The sequence below is a fragment of the Megalops cyprinoides genome, chromosome 1 (assembly GCF_013368585.1).
Source record: "Megalops cyprinoides isolate fMegCyp1 chromosome 1, fMegCyp1.pri, whole genome shotgun sequence".
In the NCBI taxonomy this organism is placed as follows: domain Eukaryota; kingdom Metazoa; phylum Chordata; class Actinopteri; order Elopiformes; family Megalopidae; genus Megalops; species Megalops cyprinoides.
Window position 1 is genome coordinate 21711326 of NC_050583.1, and position 25490 is coordinate 21736815.

A 25490-nucleotide genomic window follows, 5' to 3' on the forward strand; every position below is an offset into this window, starting at 1 on the left:
GTCCATTGCTTCTCCTCCTTAACACTGCAAACAATTACAATTTTAGAGTAGAAATCTGACTCTTCACTGACTTGATTAAAAGTCTCAGAAATCAGATCAGACTGTTGCTGGCTGATTCTGTGCTTTTGCATTCCCCACTCTATGGATCACTGTGTGAGTGAAATAATCCATCAGAATATTTCCGTCTTCACCTTTCATCTGCACCAAAAGGCGTGAAGTGCCTGTTCTACACATGCTCTCTTCAGTCAACCTACTAACCCAAAAATTACCAAACTTGGGTGACATTATATGAATGACAAAGAAAGTTATTACTATGGCCAATTCATTAGGATGAAGCAGTTGCCACTAAGAGCTACATTTACTGTATTTATTTTGAAGCACATTGTTTCTTGTAATAACCTAGTAATGAACCTTGATAATGGTATTTTTTTTATTTCAAAACAATACTTTTGCAATGACATTTCAGGAATGATAAAACTTTCCATATAAGGATCATTTATGAAAAGAAAAGCCCAGTATAATATTTTGAGTACAATAAATGGCAAGATAAATATTTTAGTAGATATCAAACAGTAGTTTGATCAACAATGGTAGCATTTTTTTTAAAACCAAATATTCTCCAAATTCCAGACACACAGCATCATACAAGAATGAAACAGGGGCAGAACTCAGATCAGCCACCTTAAAGACAAAACCACATGGAAAAATATCAGCCTTTTTCCAGCAAATGCCAAGAAACAGAACAAGATGTGTACTTCATTATTGACCATCTTAGCAATCCGTTTGGCAAAACTTTACTAATTGTATCACTTTTGTGGCAGGAATGTACATTTTCTCCTAAGGAAGTCATCACACACAATACGATAGATGAGATTTGGTGCATTCAGACTACTTTTTGTGTGCAAGTTTTTGTTACACTTTGACATGTAAGAGTATTTTGGTTCATGTTTGGACTCTGATTGTGAAATTCTTGGCAATACTCATATGAAAATACCTTGGTCAAGAGCTCACATGGAGTCCTGTATTGACAATAAGACAGTTGCAGCATCTTTGCAAGGCAACGCAATCAACACAGAATTTGGACAGTGCTTACAAAGAGACCAGCTAGGGCAAATCTACTGTAGTTAATAATGTGTTATTGTTTTGCAAAAAGAAACATTAAATACTGGTATCCTCTTCACTAAATTACAGTTACAGTACATTTACAAGTGGTAAACAGGCAACTCTAACTATATACAGGGGACCTCCGTACTTTAATATGCTTGGGTGTTGTGGCACAGCCAGGTCTGCATCATCAGGGCTGGCTATAGCTTTGCATATGATCCACATGCATATGCAAATGTCAAAGCATTTCCATTATTATTCAGCTAGATATACCCTTTAGCAGACCTTTAAACACCAAGTTACACACTTATTAGACTGGGAGCTTTATCTAGTCTCTCATTAATTGCCACATGGCCAAGATGACATGCTATAATCCTTGGTGCATGTGGTATTACAGAATTCTATGGTAAGTCATGTGAATTCTGAGTTTTATTATAATTCAAAACATGACAAAAATAAAAATGACAGTACAAAAGGAAATAGAAAAAATAGACATAAAGACTGTGTTGGTACAGCAAGAAAACAGGGGAAATATTTTGCATGCAGCAGATTACATCCTGGGCCAAATTATGTGCTAATAAAGAGGCTGAAGAAAAGGCTGACATCCAGCCAATGAAAAATGATTCTGAAATTGTCCCTCTTGCTGCTGCAGGTCCAGTGTGGGTGTCTGTCCGGTGAGGATGCAGGCAGGGTCAGGAGTGGGGACTGGGTGTGTGTTGGGGGGGGGGGGGGGTCATAGAAATGGCAGGGTGGCTCAAGGATATGGTTTAACCCTCCCTGGCACTGACACGGGGCTCAGCCAGCGAGCTGTGAATGATTCCAGTGATGGAGTCCACTCCTTCACCCTCCAGGAACGTGCGGTGGTCCCCCTCGATCACATGGACAGACACCTTGCCATCACACACCTGCAGATCAGGCAAACACAGGTCAGACACAAGTGGACTCTGCTACAGTATATGCTATTTCTTTGCATATTGTTCGAATATCACAGACAATTCCAATAAACATGCTACATAATGTCGTTGGTGCCAAAGTGTTACAAAGACATCAGAGGTGGATAATGGGAGCCTGACCTCGTGCAGCCGGTAGTCTGCACCCAGTCCATCCCCGTATTCGCTGCTGGTCTTGGCCCGCAGAAGAGTGACGTTGCCATGGTACTTGGCGGCGGGCACATAACGGTCGGCAGCCTTCAGCTTGTAGTAGAAGGTCGAAGCTGCAAAGCGCAGGGAGTCGCGGCTCATGTTCTTGTGGCTGGACGTTATCAGGTCCACCGCCACGTTCACTCTGGCCTCCAGATCTGACAGGGGCAGCAAGGTCTCCAGGAGCTGCAGCGAGAAACAGACAAAACGCTGAGCCTCCGAAGCCACACATATCTACCTCTCTGCTCCCACGAGCTGCCCCAGCTGATCCTTCTTGGCTTTTAAAGCCTTTACCTTGTTGTATTCGGTGCCGGTGAACTGCTGGATAAACGCACACAGGGCTTCGGTTTCCGCTTCAGACTCCTTGCCCGGGGTGAGTTTTGCCCTGTAACTCTGCATGCAGGAAGTGACGAAATGGAGTTTAGGGCAAACAGCGGGAGAGGAAAAATGCAGAAGAGGAACAGCGAATGATAATGAGGGACAAAGGGAGCAGAGCTCTCACCTGGGTGTATGCTGCCACGTAGGAGTGCGAGCCGTCGAACAGGAAGAGGTACTCCACGGGCTTCTGGGCGGCCTGCAGCTGAGAGCACATCTCAAATGCCACGCAGGCACCAAAAGAGTAGCCGGCGATACGGTACGGCCCCTCTGGCTGGACCTGCCGTATGCATTCCACATAGTAGGAAGCCAGACTCTGTATGCTGTCCAGAGGAGCGGCTGGGGAGAGCAGTAACACAGATATGTCACTTCCCATGTACAAAAACAAGAGTGTGGCACTGCATTAAGCATTCAGTGCTAGGCGATGCATGATTAATATGGCAGTTCACCCAGAGTGCTAAGGCAGTGGGTGGCGGGGTGGGTTTACCTTTAGTGCACTGCAGGCCATAGCACGGCACACTGAGCTTGCTGGTGAGGGTGCGGAAGGCGGTGATGGAGCCCTCGATGGGGTGCACCAGGAAGAGGGGGCGCTCCGCGCTCTGCACCTCGTTCAGGCGTGTGACTGTGGGGCCGTCCGGGTTCACCAGGAGCAGGCTGAGGTCGGACTCCGACAGGGTCCCCGCGCCGGCCCTCTTCAGTGGGGATGGCCGTGACTCTGCGCACACACACAAATCAAGCATTCAAATCAAACAAACTGGGCGGAGGTGGAGGAAACGCTGGTAAATCAGCGTTAATCAGCATCTCTAACCACTCATCCTGGACCACAGAATGGGGCTGGCTTGGGTACGTCATGCTCACCCTCAGTGCCGCCCTGCTGGCTGGACAGCTCGCGCAGCTTGTTGATGGTGAGCTGGCGGATGTCCCTCATCGCCATGACGATGTCGTAGTCGCGCTCCAGGGTCTGCCGCACCTCCACGCCCATCAGGGAGTCCAAGCCCAGGTCCGCCAGGGAGGCGTCCGCGTTCAGGCTGCTGACATCACGCACACCTGAGGGGCACAAGGACAAAGTGAGTGGAGCACACGGGACAACCACTTTACTGCACAGGCACAGAGATCAAACCCACCCTCACTGAGCACCGTACTGCATCACATTATATACTCAATCTGTATTCATTCAAGATACTGTGCGTTTACAGACCCTAGTCAGCCTGTGACTAGGTTAAACAGTTAATATGAAACAGCATTTGGGGTTTTGTTTGCATGAACAAAATTGCCACCTTTAACTCATCAGTCTGTAATTCATTTGCCTAATGTAGTGTTTTATGTTTTAAATGCTGACCTTGAATTGAATGTTTAAACAAGGACACATTTACAAACACAGCTTGATTTAAGGGCCATGTCTGTGTGGGATTCGAGATAAAGCAAGCTATTTTGTTGACATTTTACCCATGGTGTAACCTGCCACTTGATGCGTCAGTGTTTTCTGCTGAGACGTGACGAAAAGTGAAGCAATGAGATGACTAATGAATAATCATCATCAATCTCCAAGGGAGGCTTTTTGAAAATGACTTTCTAAAGTACATTATTGGCTCGTTTCGGAGTAAACAAGCAAACTGAAGAGGTGAAGTTAGGTAAGAGCCTAATGTTTTATATATGAAGACGTCAGCTACTTTGCGTTCCCTCTTGAATATGAAGGCTTGAATAATCTCTGCCATCACATATATTAGTAAGAGTAATGGAGGAGAGTGCTTGAGGGGCAATTTTGGAGAGAGTCAGAGTGTGCTACAGGAGATGAGCTGTTCAGTGTCACAGAGGAGCTGCCTCTTCATTTGCATTTCACTTACATGCAATATCAGAGCCTTTTTAGCCTCAGCTTAATGTAATTGGGGTCACGGGTTTTTGATCACGGAAGTTTTAAGCAAAAATTTTAAAACATTTTAGCTAATTTCTGTAGGACAACTAGTTTATTTGAATACCATAATGGCTGCCTAGTTCTTGGTGGCTGGTCTGGGAGTCTGTAGTGGGGGCAGGTCAGATGTGTGCAAACGTCCTGTATGAGCAACGTACCCAGGATGTGGGCCACCGCCTCCACCAGGTCCCTCTGCCCGGACCCCTCGCTCTTGGCTGCTGCGGCCCTCTCGGCCAGCACGAAGCTGGACATGACGGGCCGCGGCTGGTTGAGGAAGCGGTCCAGGACCTCCAGGCAGGAGGCGATGCGCTGGGGAAGGGTCCCGCCGATGACGGCGTCGTTCCCACCCATGGTCTCCAGGACCACGCCCACGTCGCCGATGGCGCCCCACTGCACCGCGAGGCCGGGCAGCCCGTCGTGCCTCCTCTGCTCGCAGATCCGCTCCATGGTGGAGTTGGCGAAGCCGTAGTTGCTCTGCCCGGCGTTCCCGCGGCCGCAGCTCACGGAGGAGAAGACCACGAAGTGGCTGAGCTCCGGGCACTGCTGCCGGGTCACCCTGTTCAGACCAGCGCCAGCGTCAGCACAACTCCGCAACTTCCGGCAGACAACAGCTGCCCCGCACTTCAGCGAGGAGTGAAGCGTACTTTACTCTGTGCATTCACAAAGTGCTTGGATCTATGCGTGAGGAAACATCAGTACTGACACAGACTACGAACTGTGGGGGTAGGGTCTGTACCTGTCCAGGTGAATGGTGCCGTTGTATTTAGGTTTGTTGACATCCTGGAAGTGATCAGGAGTCAGGTTCTCCAGCATGCCGTCCTTCAGGACCTGGAAGCAGATGGAGGATTAAACTTGAAATGTTCCACACTTCCCTTGAGTAGTGTAGAACAACACTGAGTGAGCACAGAGAGAAGGACAGAGTTTTACCATGGCAAGGTGGAAGATGCCCCCAACGGGACCCAGTTTGGTGGCTTCAGAAATGAGGCGCTGGGCTCCCTCCAAGGTGCTGACGTCGTTGGTAGACACTAGCACCTGGATTCCCATTGCCTGCCACTCCCGCACTCGCTTGGCCTGGTACCCTGCAGAGCACAGCATGTTTTACCGATCAGGGCAAGGATGTGGAGTGCGCAAACCATGCAAAGCTCACAGCGATCTCGCATGATCACATTAGTCACATCCTAATAGCCGCCTGCTTACCATTGCGGATCCCAGAGCGAGATGTCAGCACGAGCTTGCGAGCCCCCCTCTCCGTCAGCCAATGGGCGAGCTCCAGGCCGAAGCCGCCCAACCCTCCAGTGATGATGTAAGAGTGGGAGGCGGGGCAGGAGGTGCGGCAGATAGCAGGGAGAGAGAGTGGAGCAGAGTGTGTGCCTGTGCCTGTCTCCTCATTCCGCACCTGAGAAACAGTGACAAGCGGCATATCAGTCACTGAGTACACCATAGAGGACATGCTTGTTCTCTGGGAAATGAAGTATTGTAGTAATTCCTTCTGGATTTCGACAGAGATGGAGCTGACCTGCAGCAGAACCTTGCCGATGTGCTTGCCCTGGGCCATGTAGCGGAAGGCCTCCTCCACCTGGTTCCTCTCAAAGACAGTGGTGCGCAGGGGCTGGACCACACCCCCCGCGATCCCGTCCTTCAGCAGCTGAGACACCTCCTCCCACTCGCGGTTCCCCTCCTCGAAGAGGGCGTCCAGAAGGATGCCGTGGAACGCCACGTTCTTCAGGAAGAGAGCCATGCCTGTCCGGGAACACAGCCAGACACAACGCGATGTCAGAGACAGTGCTCCACAGAGGAACTTTTAACAGCACAGAGGTGAGCCTGTTCTCAGCAAGGACGTCGTGCTTACCAAGGGGTGAGTTGTTGGACAGGTCGTATTTGCCGATCTCCAGGAAGCGTCCATGTCTAGCCAGGCAGCGCAGACTGGCCTGCAGCTTCTCCTCCGCCAGCGAGTTCAGAACCATGTCCACCCCTGATCCACAGGGAAACGGCGAATCAGCACAGACATGCAGAAACTCCACATATCAGCACAGACTACACAGAAGACTAAACCACAGTGTGAACAACAGCTGCTTGCCTATTTGCCAAGCCTCTTTACCCAAGTTACAGCTATACCACCAGAAACAATAATACAAAATCCTAAACCAGAGCTACAAAAATATATGGCAATGAAGGCGAGTGCGAGCTCACCCTTGCCCTGTGTGTGCAGAAGCACATGCTGCTCGAAGGAGGTGTCTCTCGAGTTGGCGAAGGACTCGGCGCCCAGCTGGGGGAAACGCTCCTGCAGGTAGGCCCTCTTCTCTGCAGAGCCTGAGGGCCACCAGAACAGCCAGGGGTCAGAACACCCGCAGTACACAGCAACGACTCGGGTCTGAGAGAACACTGCAACACCTACAGTACACAATGCTGCATGAATGCTGACGAACTCACCGACGGTGGTGAAGACGCGGCATCGCTGGCTCAGGGCGATGGCGATGGCAGCCTGGCCCACACCCCCGGAGCCAGAGTGGATCAGCACGCTCTCCCCAGGGCGCAGGCGCCCGCGCACCACCAGAGCGTAGTAGGCCGTGGCGTAGACCACAGGCACAGAGGCTGCCTGCTCCAGAGTCCTGCAGTATCAACGAGGTCACTCCATTACTGACCTGCCATATTACACTATCGAGTGAGTGATAGCTCCATTACAACACGAATGAAGGGGCCAGCCTTTCCTTTCTCTTGTGGCGATTTGGAAAAGATTGTAGTAATTCCCCATCATACATCACAGCACTCTCCCGATGTCACTCACCAGCTGGAGGGTACGTCCCACAGGAAGCGCTTGTCAGCATCCACACAGGTGGCGAGGCCCTTGGCAGGGAGCAGGCCCATTACGCGACGCCCGCTGGGGTCACGCCCGGAAAACTCCATTCCCAGCATGCACTGCTGCAGCGCCAGGTCTCCTGCAGAGGGACAGATGATGTAGGCACTCAGTGGATATCCATCCCGGTCCACCACTGTGAATGAACCGCTGGGGATGGTGTGGCTTCAGAGATTCTAAAGGAGGAGGAGCCTACCAGGGATGGCGTCAGGCGGCAGTTTCCCGGTGGCCAGCATGATGTCACGGAAGTTGAGGGAGGAGTAGTAGACGCGGCAGAGCTGCACGTTGGGGTTGTTGGGGGCGAAGTGACGCAGTGGGGACACGATCCAGCGCAGCGAGGACAGGTCACCACGTGTGAGCACGTTCACATATGCATGCTCCGTCAGCTCCTCGTTAAGCTCTGAAAGGCACACCGTACGTGCAATCATCAGCCAGGTGCTTGCAGCTTAAAGAGAAATGTCAAAACTTCATTGACACAAGCTAACAGAACAGAACAGAGGTGTCTGTATTACTGCATCAGGGTTGAGAGACTGACCCTGTGGAATGAGCTGGTGTCTGAAGACACCCCACTGTCCATCGCGGTACACATTTACGCTCAGGTCCCTCTCCAGGACGGCCTGCATGTCCTTGTGTGAGGCAGTGAGAGAAGGTGCCACTGATGACTGGTTCAGGTTGGACACAAATGCACACCTAGTCAGACAAATGAATCAAGCGCAATTAGTATTAGGTAAGCCATCTCATAATATAAACTGTATTAACAACTGACAATAATTTCTTAATGCTTTCTATAGGGAGACTACTTTCCCGGCGAGATGCTGCAAGGGGACAGAGAGAAGGCCTGGTCTCACCTTATGCGGTTTCCACCTGGCTCTTGCCTCAGGCAGTTGACCATCCCCACCACACCAGAGTGTCCCTGGGTTGCGGTAAGCCACAGGGGGCTGTCGGAGGTCTCGGCCAGGGTGGACTAACATGCGAGAGAGAAGGCACCGTTAGCAACTTAGTTAACGGGAAAACCACCCAGAATACATAATGCAAAACACGGTGGCTCACCTTGAGAGTTTCCACCCACTTGTACTCCATTCCATCCACAGACAGAAAGACGGGCTGTTTGCTGGGAGCCTTACGGCGACACAGGAAGAGCGCAGAGCCATAGAAGGACTTCCTCATGGCAACCACATTGAGAGAGGCCTGCCCAAAGACTCCTTCCCATTCCGCCTGCAGGAGACATGCAACGTAGGCTCGTCAGCTGTGTGCGCCGTAGCCCCCCCCCCCCTTAATACCACTTTGGGAATGTGGTGTCAGAAGTGGGATGAAAGGACTGGTGCTGACCTGGGACAGCAGGCCCTGCTGGTGGTTCTGTGTGGTCAGGAAGGCCACAGTCTCTCCCAGTGTGTCCCCCTTCAGCAGAGTGTGCAGGAGCATGAACCCTCCCTCCTTCACTGCCGAGGCCAGGTTCCCCACCGCCTCCGCGGGGCTGGGCAGGGGAGCAGCGGCACAGTTGCACACCACGAGGTCAGCTCCGCCCATGTTCCCGGGGGCGGGGCTCTGGTTGGGGTCCCACTGGCCAGCGGTGACGCCCAGGTCCTGCAGCGAGGCCTGGTGGGGGGTCAGCAGGTCGGCGGTGATGTCGGTGGCGGTGTAGTCTAGGCGCAGCATGGGTTGGATGTTGAGGAGACTGACGGCTCGGGTAAACATGCGTCCATCGTTGGACAGGGCCTATGGAGGCAGAAGGAACCAGATGGTACAACTGAGCGGGTGCGAGAGAGCTGGTGCATGTGCCTGGGTATGCTACAGAAACCACTTGAAAGTATGCCTTGGTGCTGAAAAATCTATTCTCCTGCACTCAAGGTTCAACTGTGGGGGGCAGTGTAGCATAGCGGTAAGGAGCAGGACTCATAACCAAAAGGCTGCCGGTTCAATTCCCCACTGGGGCACTGCTGTTGTACCCTTGGGCAAGGTACTTAGCCCAGAAGTGCCTCAGTAAAATCCAGCTGCGCAAGTGGGTAACGTGAAAAACTGTAATGTACGTAAGTCGCTCGGGTTAAGAGCGTCTGTTAAATGCAAATAATGTAAAGTACTGTAAGATCTCACCTCCAGCACTTTGATCTTGCCGGGCGTCACGTTCTCCAAGGCGATGTCCAGGCAGTGGCGCAGGGCGGGGGAGTCCAGCAGGCCGTTGAGTAGGGGGTCCTGCAGGAGGCAGTCCCTCTCCTTCTGCACAGTCTGCTCCAGCTCCGAGCGCAGGTTCCCGTTGAGCTCCAGCCCGCACAGCACCGACAGCAGGCGCAGCAGGCCGTTCTCAGACTCCGCCCCGATCAGCTGCCCTTCCGTCGCCCCCTCCAGGCCCGGGATGGAGATCTTCACTCCCTGCTGCGCCAGCTTCCTCTGCAGCCTGTGGATCAGGCCTGCACCAGGGGAGAGAGGTTATCAGAGGTCAACATGTGCCACAGCGGTGTGTTCGGTTCACTCATGCACACATCCGTATTTACACAGACAAATGAGGACAGCAAATGTCAAAGCAGGAGAAACAGCATCCTGTTGCATTAGAGGCTTTTGAGCAAGGCTGTAACACTGCTGTTCTGTTGAACTGTTATTTTAAGGACTACATTCTGTGTTGCATTCTGACAAATTTTGGTCAGTTTCAAGTGGCTGACAAACAAATCACATAGTGTAAATACTGAAGTCAAGTCAAGCTTGCTGAAATTCATCCTTCCCATGTCAGGTCCCCTGAGCCTGCCTGCTCCTCCATACTGTGCCCGGCTGCCCCTGAGGATGACTTGCCTTTGCAGTGCCTCAGCTGGTCTCCGAGCTTCTCGCTGCTCCTCAGGCACTCCGTATCCATGAATGGCACAAACACAAACTCCTCCAGGGTGGGCGGGCTCTGTTGCTGCTGGCGACGCGGTGCCACGGTGGCGTGGAGCCCGCAAATCTGGACTCCTCCCGCTACGATGCTGTCCAGGCAACGGTTGACGTGGACGTCCACAGCTGTAGGAGTGAGAGCAATAAGCAAAGCAAAAAACGTTAGCTAGATGCACGCTGTGCCTTCTGGGATGCGACTCAGACACAGGAGGAGGGTACATGCCTCTCTTGCCCTCTGCGTAATCTTTAACCCTTTCCTCGTGCAGCGCAGGGTCCACGCACACCGAGCGGATCCGGGTGGGCAGGCGCAGGCTACGACCGGCCAGGCCCACCACGATCATCTGTAGCATGGTGTCCAGCAGGGTCACCCAGTTACCGGTCCATTCCAGCTTGCCGGTGTCCCCTGCAAGGCACAGACAAAAGAACACGTCTTATCTCAAGATAGCATTACACCACAGCACACGTGAGCAGTGGGGAGGGAGGTAGGACAGGACATATGGTGGTAGGGCTGTGCAGATTCTGCAGACTCATTGATCTTTACAGTATGTGGATTATCTGATACAGTGGGTCTAATCAGCAAGATTAGATATCCACATCATATCATCTTTAAAAGCGCTGATAAAGAAATGCAACAAGAGCGGAGCAGTGTAATCCCTCACCGGCATTGTTGGACTCCAGGATGCCCTGGAAGGTTTTGCCGTAGTCGTAGCCGCGTAGACGCAGCTCCTTGTAGATGTCGCTGGCTGTCAGGCGCAGTTTCGGGTCGTTCTCCCCCTCTGGCACAGGCTGGCTCATCTGGGAGCGGAAAGTGTCCAAGGCCTTCTCCTCAAGGACACTCACTTTGCCTGCAGAGACCAAGAGGGGCGTGAGATGGGGAACCTGCTGCTGCTGCTGTAGTCATAACACTGGAGATCAGCCAAGCAACAGGGGAATTACAAAAAAAAAAAAAAAAACTGTTGAGAGTACACTTCCTTACCGCTGACTGCTAGGTTGCCATTTTCAGACACCTCAAATTTGTTGGTGGCGGGCATGAGGCGGACCTCCAGCTGTACAGAACCTGAAGAGCGAGGCATATCAGAAGGATATTTCAGCTACCCAGATCCATCAAATCTGCTTCAGATAAATTCACATGTAATTAGAAATGACAGAGTGGCTGTGTCCCTCTCACCAGTCTTTGGCAGGATGGTGGCACGGTGAATGGTGACGTCCTCGAAAACAACAGGCGTGTGCTCCATCACCGCCCCCAGGCTCCTGAGCAGGGTCCTCCAGGCCAGCACCAGGTAGCCCGTGGCCGGGTACAGGACTCGCCCGTCGATGCAGTGACCGGTCATGTAGTAGTCCGGAGATTCAGGGTTCATGTCTGCCAAGCACAGGTTAACATGTCGGTCACATACATGACTTGGAGCACTCAAAGCACACATTTTCCAACATATCCGATTTATCTGTCTTGCGCACTCACCAATGTTGTAGACTGTGGCGGAGGTAGAGCCGCCAGAGCCAGAGGGGAAGTCCTCCGCACGCGGGACGTCCCAGTCCTGGGAGTGGTCCCAGACGATGTGAGGGGAGATCAAAGGAGTGCCCACAGGGACTGGGTAAGTGACATTAGGATACAGCCTGTTGCTGTCCGGGTTAATCCTGTCAAACAAAAGGAACCACTTTTAGAGCCTTTACATTCTTTAAATTACACAGTGTGTGTTAAAACAGAGAGAGTAACTGTAGTATACCGTCTCAGGCACACTAACCCATCCATGTAGACCTTGCCGATGTGCGAGAGGAAAAACTCCAGGTTGTTAGCGTGTCCCCTCTTCATTAAGGGCAGGATTGAGCAAGAGGACTTCAGGCTGCGCTTCAGGATCGCCTGCAGGGGGAGCCAAAGCGTAACACTTTGTACAGCACCCACTTTTCTGCCATTTCAGGCATGAATCACAGATAGTCTGTAGACGGAGGTCAAGCACTGCCATCTGTGTCCATTTGTTTTAACATTTCTTTCCTTCTGTACTGTCACTAAACTGCACTGTGTCTTCGGCTTGTATACAAAAATGCTTTGCAGTTCTTTGATAAAGAGCGCCACATGTACTTTACCTGCAGGAGGGCGTGCGGGGCGATCTCCACCACCACAGCGTTGTCGGGGACCAGTCTCAGCCCCTCCTGGAACAGCACAGGGCTCACCAGGTTATTAACGTGGTACTCGGCGGAAGAGTAGAGTGCCAGGGGGCTCTCCCAGTCCGCCTGGGGGATGGAGGTGCTGATCCAGCGGGCAGAACGTTGCCTCGGGTTCTTTATCACCTGGACAAAGGAAGGGAAACTGAGGATTTGCTTTGCTACAAGATCAAACTGAAGTCTATGTATACAGGATACAGCAGCGCATGCTAACTGCAGCTTAGCTCAAATGCTTTAAGGCCTGAGACACTTGCAATGCCTGGGCAGTAGGTGTCACTGTGGTGCTGACTGGGAGCTCACAGCTTTGCTCTTACCCTCTTGAGAGCAGCCAGCAGGGCAGGGGCGATGGAGGCCATGTAATAAGAGTGGAAGGCCACACCGGCGCTGCGCACCTCCTTGGCAAACACGCCATTTTCTTTGAGCTGGGCTACAAACTGGCTGACTGCCTCCTGTTCAAACACACGCAAACACACACAGTCTCAGATCACTGCTGGAACAGAGAAATGCTTTTTACCTCAGCTGTTCCTGGCAAATGGCATACAGAAAGACTGCCAAAATACTATTTCAGAAGAAAAGGTCCATATTTACAGCTTCTGAGACACAATTTTCCTGAACTGTGTGGATACAGGGCAACCTGATGTCATGGAAAATGTGCAAAGTAGGCACAAATGGCTGTGGCTCCATTACCTGAGGGCCAGAGATGGTGACGGTGTCTTCAGCATTGTGGCACGCTGGCACAACCCCCTGTGGACACTGAGCCTTGCACTCCTCCCACGTCAGGCCTGCAAGTCACAGAAGGAAGAAGAGGGAGAAGGGAGACAGAGACAGAGACAGAGACAGACAGAAACAGCACAGTCAGCACTGTTGATTGTTTTTCCCAAAGGCTGCACACCTGCTTAGACCCGATATGACCACTCAAGCCCCTTGCATATGACTCAGCCGATTAGATGACGTTGGTACACCTCATTGTCACGGCTACGCATTGGTATAGGTTCAAGCATCGGGGTGGTGGAGCCTCACCTACAGCGGCCATGCCCCCGGGGGGCAGGTTGGCCTCCTTGATGCACTTCCCTCTCCAGTAGGCGGCCAGGATGGCCTCGCTGTGGCTCAGGGAGCCATCGGCGTAGCCGCATGCCAGCTCACCCACCGAGTGCCCCACAATGCCGTCCGGCTGCAGGCCCATCTTCTGGAGCAGGTCAATCTGAGCGATCTACACACAGCGAGAAATCAAAATCAAATCCAGTTATTAACCCCAGAGGAATGAACAGTTTGGCATTGTAGCTTTCAGTTTGATTTACAGTTTAAACATGAGAGGATGAAAAGATAAAAACATCTTTTTATGAGGTTATTGAACATGTCATTGTAAATAAAAAAGGTGAGCAGCGTGAGAGGACGCCAGAGGCAAGCAATTTCACAAAGACTACGACTGTAAATCCCATCTGAATTTCTATTCTTACTCCATCCTGAATTTTTGAGAATATATAGGACAGAATGGAAAATTTAGGTGGAAGGACAACCCGTCACTTCTATATCACTGCACCATTGCACAACATGTAATAGCTTCCTGGCCTCTCACCTGGATGGCGGCGAGCCCCACGAAGGCGTGGACAGTGTCCTCAAAGGTGACCTCACTGGCCTCCATGAGCAGGCGGGACACGCAGAGCCCCGTGTCCTGGAGCGCCTCGTCGGAGCGCAGGATGGACTCCCGGAACTCCTGCAGCTGCATCAGACTGCGACCCATGCCTGCCCACTGCGTGCCCATCCCTGCACGCGCAAACACACACACGCTCTGTGTAGACTGGGGCTGCGCATCACTAATACTTTAGTAATATATGATCTGTCCTGGCAAGCCGTACAAAACTGCAAAGCTGCACAATTTAGTGAGCAAGTTTAGTGCTCACTAAATACTGCTATGGAGTTTGGAAATCTATAAAATGAGGGATGCCTCACCTGAGCAAATGTACCACAGAGGTCTCGGTGTGGCCTGCGCCTGCTGGATCTCCATCACGTCGGACGGGCTGCCAATCAGAGCGTAGCCCCTGTAAGGCATGCTGGCAGTGGGCACTCCGGACACCTCATTGAGCATGCTCAGGAAGCTGGCGTTGGCGCTGTTGTCCTTGGCCTTCTGTATGAGGGTGCTCACCGCCTCCTCGGTGCGGCCGCAGACCTGCAGCAGCCGGGGCACCGCGGGGGGCTCCTGGGGAGCGGGTTTTGGGCTTGGGGGACCGGGGGGCCGCAAGATCACGTGGACGTTGGAGCCCCCAAAGCCGAAGGAGTTGACGCCCACGATGCCGCCCTTCACGGGCAGGGGCTCACTCACAACGCGCACCCTGCCATCTGTCAGCGCGGGGATGTCGGGATTGGGGTCATTGTAGTGGATGTTGGGGGCCCACACACCGTGTTCCAGGGAGAGGACAACCTAAGCACACAGACACAGGGTTAGAGAAGGAGGGATTCAGAAGAGAGAGTCGACCGACAAGCATGACGTCTGCCAGGGCAACAGCGGCGGCTCCTCACCTTGGCGAGAGCGGCCAGGCCAGAGGCCGGCTCAGGGTGGCCCATGTTGGATTTGGTAGAGCCAAGCAGCAGAGGATCACGCTTGGCTTCGCAGAAGACGCTGACAATGCCATTCACTTCCTGTGGATCTCCGACCTGAAGGAAGTGATTCACTAATGAGCACATGGTAGAAGCACAAGGGTGACCTCTGAAAGTGGCCCTGTATGCAATGATGATGAGGTTCAAAGAGGAACTACAATATGTTACCATAACTGCAGAAGCAGTTTGCAGGTTGCATGTATGCACCATCAATATATACTATCCAAAGCAAATGTACCACATTTCATATCTGTCTATCTAGGAGTCTGTGGGCTGTTCTGATGCTCACCTTCGTGCCCGTGCCATGGGCCTCGATGTACTCTACTTGCTCTGGGGAGATGTTGGCCTCCTGGTAGAGGGAACGCACCAGACGCTGCTGCATCTCTCCCGAAGGAAAGGTCACACCTTGAGAGGAACAGCACAAAGCACACATATACTGTATACCCCACTCCATTCAGCTGCACAGTTCCCAGGTGACATGCTTGCCATTTAGGACTTCCTCTCATTAATCCTTCCGAACCCCTAGGACTCTAATGACAAAAAAACACTTGACATCCCAGTGCCTTTCTGAATACTTGAACTTTGGAATGGTTCATTAGTTAACAGGTCAAATATTATGTGGGAAATAATGTATACCATGCATTGTTTCCAGTCTAACGCTTCTCTGAGTAACACTGCAAATATCACATGGGAGATACTGTATACCGCGCATGGTTTCCAGTCTATTTGCCATCACTCGGCTCCCTACATAGCGAATGTTTTGATGGAGATGTGTTTTCAGAGACAAGCACAGCGGACAAGCTCATTACTGGCCTTTTAAGAAAAAAACAAACACTTTTCCGCGTCCTCACAGTTACCATGATTAATGAGGACAGATTGCCTTGCTTGGAAAATGTGCATTCAGTGCTTGCCTTTTGTCCACCTTGCAAGATGAACATCAGTGACCGTATCAAGACAACAGAGCTTAATCACTCCAGGCGTCAGGGCACTGATTGTTTGTACAAAATTTAGAATGGTGTGCAACTCTCACAGCTAATGAGCAAGGCTAGGTTATAATGTTAAAACTGCACACTCAGCATACACCTGATCTAAACAGCAAGCATACCAGTATGTAGGATAGTTAAAGATTACCTACTGTACTATATGCCAAGTTTCTGGACATTTTTATTTTAACATCACAGTGCTCTTCCAGATACATTATCTGTTCATGCCTAGAAAGGATATGTTCACACCACACGCTAATAAACACTACCTGATGGCAGTCTATAGACATGAGAAGAGTAGAGATAAGCACTATCAACACCATGGTGTAATGACCTCAATAAACTACTGAGCATGTGGTTGTCTCAGCTGTCAGAACAAGGCGCTGACATGAAGAATGTTAAGTGTGTCATTTGACGATGAACTATTAATACGTGATCTCTGCGCAGGCAGACTGACGATGAATGAACAAAAGAAAGCATGTGTCTGGGACACTGGAAATAGCAGCAATTCTCTGAATGGGTCACAAGACAGGTATGTTTGCAGACGAGGGGGTTCTGGTACACCGCGTGGAACTGAGAGGGTGACAAATCTACCGCACATGTCCAGGGACATGAGACACTGTCCCCTATTTAACCTACCGGGCACTTGATGGGGATGGCAGTGTCCAGCAGTGTCGGAGGCAGTGGCATCTGGGAGTGACGCCACAGCATTCCCTACAAGTGAACACTTGGGTACCCGAGGAGCTAGGCCTGTTTATAAACACAGCCCGCTATGTGTGGCAAAAGTGACTGGGGGAAAGGTTCTTGCATCGAAAATACCAGATCGGGTCTCATGCCATGTTTCCACGGCTGAGCTGCTCTCAGTTACTTTTAGTAATCTTCGCCCTCAAAGGGCTCAAACACACAGAAGATTAGCCCTGATTAGATGAATTTTCAGGGGCTTTCTCCATACCTTGCTCTTTGTAGCCGTCTGTGTTGTTGCCAGCGTTGATGACTGTGGCGTAAACTCTCCTCGCCATGGACCTCCTGGTCAGCAGCACGGCTACAGCAGCTTCTGAGCGACAGTAACCGTCACCTGGGGGAGGCACACATACCTTTGTGTCAAGAACTGCTGTTAACATACAAGCCACTTGTTTATTCCTGTCATTAAGAACCATCAGAACCAGTCTGCCAAGTGCCCCGCCCCTGGAGGGCTCTTCCTCCTCCACCAACGTACCCGAGGAGTCGAAAGACTTGCAGGTGCCGTTGGGACTGAGCATGCCCAGCTTCATGAACTGCACGGAGGTGTTGGGCTTCAGCAGGAGGTTGACTCCGCCCACCAGGGCGGCGTCGCAGTGTCCGTGCCGGATGGCGTTGAAGGCGTTCTCCAGGGCCAGCAGGCTGGAGGAGCAGGCTGTGTCAATGGCAGTGCTGGGTCCTGGGTAACACACAAACATATGATACTTTCACTTGTCCACTCAGCATTCCCACCTCAAACTCTGATGGAGGGAGGGACACATCTACATGGTCTAACATTTGGTTACAGACTTCCTAGGAGCCATGATGCCAGTCAAGCAATCAGTTCATTACATTACATTATTGTCATTTAGTAGAATCTTTTGCCCAGACCGACTTACGCATGACTTGAATTCAATTTGGTGATGACCACAGACATTCACTATAAAGTGGACGTGTGTGATCTAACACCACACAAATGCTTCGGCTCGAGTCTGAGTCTATTATTTAGTTTCATACCCACCATTGAAGTCGAAGAAGTAGGAGAGGCGGTTGGCGAACATGGCGCGCTGGCAACCGGTCATACTGTAGCCCAGCAGCTCTTCTGGGTCACGGCTGAAGGCCTCTCCTGCCTCTGAACCGCTGACACCGATGTACACGCCCGTGTTGGAACCACGCATGGATGCTGGGTTTATGCCTGTCAAGACCAAGAGGAGGGGGTTGGTGACATGTGACTCAGTATCCCTGCAGATTCCCAGACTGTCAGCTGATATGTAAATATTAATGAAACACTTCTTGTCCTAACCACTCTACACCAGCAATATAAAAAGAACTGTGCCAACACAAATCAAGCCGCCCTTTCATCTTCACACCAGTGGAAGCCCATGCTACTGCAACTAACCCATTAGCAGTCTACAGGCCACAGGTTTCTAGGTTCTCATTATTGTCATGGTGATGTCTTCCAGCAAATCCATGCATTCAGGTTAGCTTACCACACCACCTACTCTGCAACAATTTTCTAACAAAATGGGCTAATGTACTAGATCATTAACGCTATTTTCAACAGGCATGGCTCTGGTGAAACTCAAGTCTTGTATTTGCCATTAAATGCCTGCTGTTTTTAACACAGTATTCTAATATTCTGTCAATGAATCTCCCTCCCTTTACAGTGACTCACCTCCATCTACGATGGCTTCATATGAGATTTCTAACATGAGTCTGAGCTGTGGGTCCATGGTGTGGGCTTGCTTAGGATGTACTCCGAAAAAAGAGGCATCAAACTTATTGATCTCCTTCAGTTTCCCATTTCTCCTCGGAAGGCCGTACAAACCTGTGAGGGGAAAGGCACACCACAGTTAATGTAGTGTACAGAGGACAGGCTGTGTTTGGGAGGGGTGGTTTTCTGACCAGCCCAACAGTCTCTCTTGATTTTCAGGGAGGCAAGAGTTTTAAGACAGTCCTTCCTGTCAGAGATCCGGTCAGAGGAGCAGAATGATGCCACTGTACTGTGACGTTTTAGCACATGAATGAGAGCGGGGCATTGAAAGGGTGCCAGTGGGTGTAAGAAGGAAGGCTCTATTCAGAGGAAGAACCCCTGCCAACCAACTCCACAGGCAGCTTCCAAGGGGTGGAAAAAAGTGAGCAGCTGAAGAAATGAGGGGAAAAAAGGCAGCATTTGCCATAAATAAGAGGAGCTTATTTTCAATTTGAAGTTCAGAATTATACTCTGTGGAATTTTAGGTAGCATGCAAATATGTTGATAGTCAACAGACCACATTAAAAGGCCTTACAAGAATTAACAAACAATATTTCAAACCACGGGGTAATGAATATATCTATCTGTAGGTATAGAGGTAAATATAGAGGTAGGTATATCTATCTAGGTACAGGTATTCCCATGCAAATCTCACCTGGCTTCCACCTCCTGTCATCCTCTGTCACCATATCCACTCCATTGAAGAGATTCTCCCAAAATTCCTCCAGGTTGTTAGACTCAGGCAGTCGGCCTGAAATTCCAGCTATTACGATCTCCTCCATGGTCTGATTTTATCTCTGTGGGTGAGAGAAGAGGGTAGCGGGGGTTAAACAGAAATCCAGATGACCGAAGCCTGAGAAACACAGCTTTTGCACCACTCTTCACCAAAGGACCTTTTCAGTTGGTTCACCCTGGGTGAAAGCAGTTCGTAATTCTGCTCACAGGAATGGGAGGTCAGCTGGGGAGTCTACGGTATGGTCGTTCACTCTGAGAGTGGGCTCTGTGTCGAAGGGGCTTGAAGTATCGCAGACCTTTGTTCCCCTTTCACTGCCAAGCGATTTGTAGCACTGCTTGCCAAACAGCTTCAGCTAACAATGGTAGTACACAGATGGCATTCTTGCTTATTTTTGGGATTCAATTTACCACCACGCGGAGTACAAGTGCCCCTCTGTTCTGCCCCTCTCACGGGTAAAATGGAACAAGAGGCCAAAAAGCTGAGTCTAGATTTCCAAACGTGCTCATCTGAACTGAGCAATTCCTTTTATGAGTAAACACAGGAATGTGGACATCCAACTGCACCTGTCCCATCCAGCTACTGAACATCATTCCTGAGGATTAAGAGATGGATGACTTAGTTCGTACCAACTATCACTATTGGGAAACATGCAAAACTCCACCAGTGAGCCTCACAAACTTAACTGAATTTCACTGTGCAGGCCCAGGTTTGCGTGCTGCTTCTAAGAGTAACTTCAACCCACCAAACTTAACCCAAAGTGACCATCAGCTAAAACAGAGTAGTGCTTGGATTTACTAAAAGAGTGCAATTGTGAGTCTCTCTCAATGACACCAATCACAATGAACAATTCATGCTTCCATCCAAGGGTAAAATATTCATTATGAAGCGCTTACTGCCTTTCCGTGTCACTGGCTCCATACCCCAGTAGTTTGTAACACAAAGTACATCAGTCAGGCTTGCATAAGTTGTATATCAAAGCATTGTATACAGTGCTTACACCAGGTCATGTGAGGGTTAGCACAGAAAATCTAGCAATTAACTGTTTAATGACAATTATAAGATCCACACAGTCAACCGAAAAAAGAAAAAATGCCTTTAAACTAGATAAACTGCTAACCAAAAAACTAATACAGCAATTACAAATTTTATAATATTACACTGCCATATGCATATTACAGGGCATATGGACAAATAATGTTTGAATATATATTTATATGTATATTCAAATCCATCAAGCTCAGTTTTGCAACAACTTTGGTAATATTAAGGGCTTAACTTTTAAAGGACGATTTAAGGACTAACTTTACACAATCTATCCCTCCTAGGTGCGGCAATGGCCGGAATATTGCTCCACACAACATTCGTTCTTAGTTCCCATTCTGGCTTCCCTGTCTACCTGCCAGTTTGTTTGCTGAGTGATTAACTGAGCCCATCTGCATGATCACAGCCTGATTTGCACACTAATCTGCCTTAGCAAACTGCCACTGGGTATATAATTTCACCACTCTCTCAATAATGTGAATTTCTTATATGTCTACAGACCTGTGAATCTACTGGAGAAAAAATATGAGTGTAATGTTGAAATTCTGTTTTTCAGGCTTAATCAGTGTGTACTATATCTTTCCGGGGGGGGGGGGGGGGGGTTAAGCAATGGCTTTCCCTGGAGATGAATCATTCCCCTTGCCTTTTGTTTCCACAGCGACAGAGAAAGGAGGAGGAGATGAAGGGCGGGGCATGGTCGAGCAGGTGATAACATGCAACAGCCCAGGAGAGCAAAGCCATCGAGGACACAAGATGAACAAAATGAAAGCCATGCCCTGATTCCACAAGCTTCTACAGAATAACTGAAATTCCAATATCTTGTCACTAAATACTAGTTTAAGCATGACTTTTCAACACTGTTTTGATACTAGCTGCCAATGTCATAATCCCTCGTTTTCCATCACATGGGTATGCACTGTACACATAAATACCATCCATCAGCATGTCATTCATAAGGCCTTTGACAATTTCTAATCAACTTGACTGGTTGTGTCTTCAAAAACCAATGTAATTCAACAGCATTTAATTTTTTAAACCACTTCATAGATTTTTTTACCAAACACAACTGGATTGGGAAAGCTCTTGCATATTCGATTACAAAGGAAAGACATGCACAGGAGCAGAAAAATACAATGGACAGGACTGGAGTCAGTCATACTACAAAACACATGTTCATACAGAATAAAAAGATATCCACTATCTTGTCCATATAGAATCGTACAATAAACACAGACAGCCACCATATACTCATGATGCACCTGTAGTTTGATTTGTAGCATACTGCTACAGTATGGAAGATAAAATCCTTTATTGCCTCACTCCAGATGGCTATTCTTGGTTATGAGTGCAGATCAGCAAGCCAAGTTATACTGAAGTGGTTTAAAACAAAATAGCACATCATGTCATGTTTTACAAGCAGATCACAGATAAAGTTACAAGCAAATGAGCAAGATCCATAAAAGTCACTTTATAGTACAAAGTCTACAAATCTTTCAAGAGTGACTGGATTGGACCTTTCTGAACTGAAAATACTGGCTCTGAAATTATGGAATGGACCCCATGTGTAAAACTCACTGGCCTGTGTTGTTGCCTCTGGCTCAGCAAAGCTACATGAAGTGCAGGATAAGATTTAACATGTAAACGGATTTCAGGGCAGTGGATATAATCTACCTGACCCAGATCAGAGGAAGTCCCAGGACTTCCTGCTCGCCTTGACTTCACCACTCACTAACTACGTCATCACAAAAGCAACTTGGTCCAATATATGTTTTACCTCTTGCAAACCTCTCTCAAATTCTGCTGATGGTATAAATGATATGTCCGCACAAGCCAGGCAAAACACAGCATTAACAAAAACATATTTCAGTTAGTGGATTTTGCAAGCCAAGTTCAACCGTTACTATTACCTGGAGGGTATGAACAAGACATACGCATTCCAACATTCCAGCATTCCAGCATTCCAGGATGCCAATCCAGTCTTTACATGTGGACCATGACGACAATCACTCACAGAGCAACAAATTAACTAAAAATTATTCAGGAAGACCATGACACCATTTAGAACTACCAAGTCCCAGTATTTGGCTGGACTCAAAGACACCGTGTGCTGGTCATTTATCTGAAGGATCACGTGTGTGGTCGCTTCACAGCATGCTAAATTCCACATCCAGTCCTTAAAATGGCCCACACTAAATCTCTGCTGTGCATGGGTGTTGCACAGGAACAGCTCTGGGGTGAGAGTTATATTCAGACATTTCTGGCGTTTGCTATAAATTTAACCCGATAACAGTAATATGGTAGAGATCCACTGTGCAAGTTTGACTTGATCAAATGTTCAGAGGACACAAAACAATAAAAAATGAAGACAGCTATTTATTCTTTTCGAGTTTAAGGTATTTCAGACACTTGTTATGGAGTTGCCAAGTTAAACTTTAGAAGATGCATATAATGTTCACTCTAAGAAACTAAAATTTAGTGTCCAAACTGCAGGTATGAGGGGATTTAGTAAAAGCATGCATACATGCAAAAGACCGCTATACTGCAACGGTGGGGGAAAATGATCTCCAGCAGTTAACTCCAAATCTACCATTAAACAGCTTACTAAGAGAGACTGACTCCATTTTGTGAAATGATTTCATTCCCAGCCAAATAAAATTCATACAGCCTTCCTCTTGTATTTATACGCTATTGGCTTTAATCTCTCGCTACTTTTAAATTATTATAAATTATAAGTAACATTGTGCACTAAGACAGGGTAACTCACTGAATAACCTTTAAGGCATTTCCCCTCAAGCCCTCAGCCGATTTCGTGCTTGCTGCATTTCTCGTCGTACTCAACGCGCACTTTACTGTAATTGGTGTACACGTCTCATGTGACACGTCTCAGCCAATTGTTTAGCAGTGCGCGTCATGTTCGAAGAGACAGCAATGTGCGCAATCTCTGCTAAACCTGAATCGTCAAAAATGAACTCTAAATACAGCATGCAACTATACCGCAAAGTGTGGTTTTGCAGTTATTAAGTGAAACAAATCTGAGGCTTGCATATAAGCAAACGCGATGCTGGTCTCATCTGGCACCACTCTTTGCACCCGCACTGACTACGCACATTTAACACCTGAAGTTTACATAATACGCTCTACCATACCTCTACAGTACCCACTATTACTAGAGTCTTGGGGGTTAAAGGGTAAAAAAGCACCTTACGTGATTAAACCGGCTAGTCACGGTCATGCAGTGCTGAGGAGCATCAAAATGTATACCAAGATGCCGGATAGCTTTCAGTATCTAGATGTCGCTAGACCGGCAACTTTGCAACGCAGTGTGCATTGCTTATCCGGTCTGTTATAGCCATACCTTAAATACGGCTTCATTCATTCGCAGGAATTTGGAAATTAATCAGCGTCATTCACAAGCCAATTCGTTGCCGACTACGCCATATACCTTTAAATTAGGAAGCCATCTCTGGTGAGAATAAAACTAAAAGGCTGAGAGAAACAATGGCGTTCTACATTGACCATCCTTTTTACGCAGTTTTAAATTATCATCTGCGTAGCCTTTTCTCTGCAATCAGAACTTCATATACTAATAAAAACAATTAGCTAGGTAGCTGTCTACATCATTCCTAATCATTAGGCTCATTTCTGTCTAACTAAACGTAATACCCCATTACCGATTTATGACTTCTGTAGCAATTATTCCGCAGTCATTGTACTTTTTACTATTCAGTTATCGTATAATGGTGTCGATCATTACATTATGCTAAATTTAACTGCATTGCTGATAAGGGTTGGAGATAAAAGCCCATACCTCTAGTAAGGAGATGCTTGGATATCCTTAGAACTCGTATGAAACAATGTGTCTATCGCTAACGATGTATCCTTTCGAGGGTCCTTTATCTTATAACGTTGCCCGCAGTCCCTGCTACTGCCGGTTTCTAACAAATGCCGATCCTTACTGTTGCCTCCTCTGAATTTCTCTCGCTTCTTTGATTCTCTTTCTCTGTAATTTAAATGTCTGACATGCTCTCTGGCCACGCCACATGGGCTGACAGCTTGGCTCTGCAATACAGTCCAATGAGAAAGAAGGCTGGGCTTCCAGACACAGCCAGTGGTGGGGTGATTTCCAAACGCCCCTGCAGATTCATTAAAAAACTCAACAAACCAGAGTGCAGGTTACTAAAGTTCATCTGCGAGGAGAGGCAGCTCTTCCTAACCGCGCAAGGTATCTTATCAGTCAACGCCAAGTTCAGTGTTCAAGTCAAGTTCAAAGCGTAGTGAGAGGTCATCGAGACTTCTGGCCACTGTTTAGCGTCTGATTGAATTTCGAAATGAGTCGAGGAGTAACAATCTTTAAAAAGGTTAGAAAATATTTATTCATGTATTATTTTTATATATTTTTTTCGAGCAATTTAGAATTTAATGTCAATTTTGAACAGCAACATGTAAATAGGGGAAAATCAAATGCTTAATCATCATTAATCAATGCTTAATCATCTTTTATTATCCTCTAAACCAGGTATGTTACTGAAGAGGGAAACATGCTCCAAACCGACGATTGTGGACATCACAGGTAATTTGAATTTTCTTCATTACAAATGACTGAATCAATGTATCATTAATCCCACAGAAATTATATTTTTATTTTTCAGGACATTTCTTTGAGATTAGCATGTTATGAATCCAAGGATGGAAGAGGTTCAAGTGAATAACAAGCTGAATAGTGCATTTTGCTATACAAACTATGATTGTCAGATTTCATTTTGGTCATAGATATGATGCATGATGCATGTATGTTTCTGAATGGCAGATTTGCAAGTGTAGTCCATGCAAAATCATAAACAAAAGAATGGAAAAAAAGAAAAGAATGGAAAAGAATGGATATTGCCATTATTAGACATTGAGGTAAATCAACCAAGAAAATGTGAAGTCAAATGTTAAGGTCAAGTGTCAAATCACATTTTAAATTCAAATTTACAGGTGGAATTAACAGCTCTTACCACAGATCAAAAAAGTAACTGGAACACCTCAGACACTGTTTACACATGTGGTAGAAGGCAGGTCTGTAGAACTGTTGAGCTGGCTACCTTCATAGCAAGATAATAGGGATAAAACAGACAGGGGGACATCTATAGAAGAAAATGCACAGTCTTTTTTGTGTGTTTACTTTTGCACACAACCTGACGGTTCTGATGGTAAGGAATGAACCTGGGTGGCTGAATACGACGAGGGACAAGCTGAAAAGTCACAAACCCCAGAGTCAAAGCA

At 48.4% G+C, this 25490-nt stretch overlaps 1 protein-coding gene across 2 annotated transcripts; it reads right to left on the reverse strand.

Annotated features, from left to right (window-relative positions):
* Nucleotides 1–516: 516 nt before the first annotated feature.
* On the reverse strand, nucleotides 517–24287 carry fasn (fatty acid synthase). 2 transcript variants are annotated; one of them, XM_036522113.1, is made up of 42 exons: nucleotides 24034–24287; nucleotides 19104–19245; nucleotides 18371–18523; nucleotides 17717–17890; nucleotides 17195–17395; nucleotides 16931–17053; nucleotides 15285–15400; nucleotides 14918–15052; nucleotides 14351–14819; nucleotides 13977–14164; nucleotides 13421–13610; nucleotides 13088–13182; nucleotides 12715–12849; nucleotides 12323–12526; nucleotides 11983–12098; nucleotides 11700–11875; nucleotides 11409–11600; nucleotides 11217–11297; nucleotides 10900–11085; nucleotides 10464–10643; nucleotides 10163–10366; nucleotides 9473–9786; nucleotides 8711–9097; nucleotides 8432–8596; nucleotides 8230–8345; nucleotides 7917–8071; nucleotides 7578–7781; nucleotides 7313–7463; nucleotides 6958–7136; nucleotides 6718–6837; nucleotides 6377–6499; nucleotides 6044–6267; nucleotides 5725–5923; nucleotides 5455–5606; nucleotides 5264–5355; nucleotides 4686–5083; nucleotides 3477–3665; nucleotides 3106–3333; nucleotides 2746–2957; nucleotides 2538–2636; nucleotides 2178–2429; nucleotides 517–2009 (listed from the first exon to the last, which is right to left on the reverse strand). In XM_036522113.1, exons 2-42 carry the CDS (start codon nucleotides 19228–19230, stop codon nucleotides 1872–1874), a joined length of 7542 nt encoding a protein of 2513 aa, XP_036378006.1. In that variant the 5' UTR covers nucleotides 19231–19245; nucleotides 24034–24287; the 3' UTR covers nucleotides 517–1871. The 2 variants fall into 2 exon arrangements, with proteins under 2 accessions (XP_036378006.1, XP_036378014.1); XM_036522121.1 differs by lacking the exon at nucleotides 24034–24287 and adding an exon at nucleotides 19342–19394.
* Nucleotides 24288–25490: the final 1203 nt, after the last annotated feature.

Excerpts from the sequence above, each read along its gene's own strand:
- fasn (XM_036522113.1), bottom strand. The coding sequence starts at position 19,230 with ATGGAGGAGATCGTAATAGCTGGAATTTCAGGCCGACTGCCTGAGTCT. Across the intron at positions 11,086-11,216 it reads TGGCAACCTAGCAGTCAGCG|GCAAAGTGAGTGTCCTTGAG; the intron begins GTAAGGAAGTGT and ends TGGTCTCTGCAG. Across the intron at positions 10,367-10,463 it reads TTACGCAGAGGGCAAGAGAG|CTGTGGACGTCCACGTCAAC; the intron begins GCATGTACCCTC and ends TCACTCCTACAG.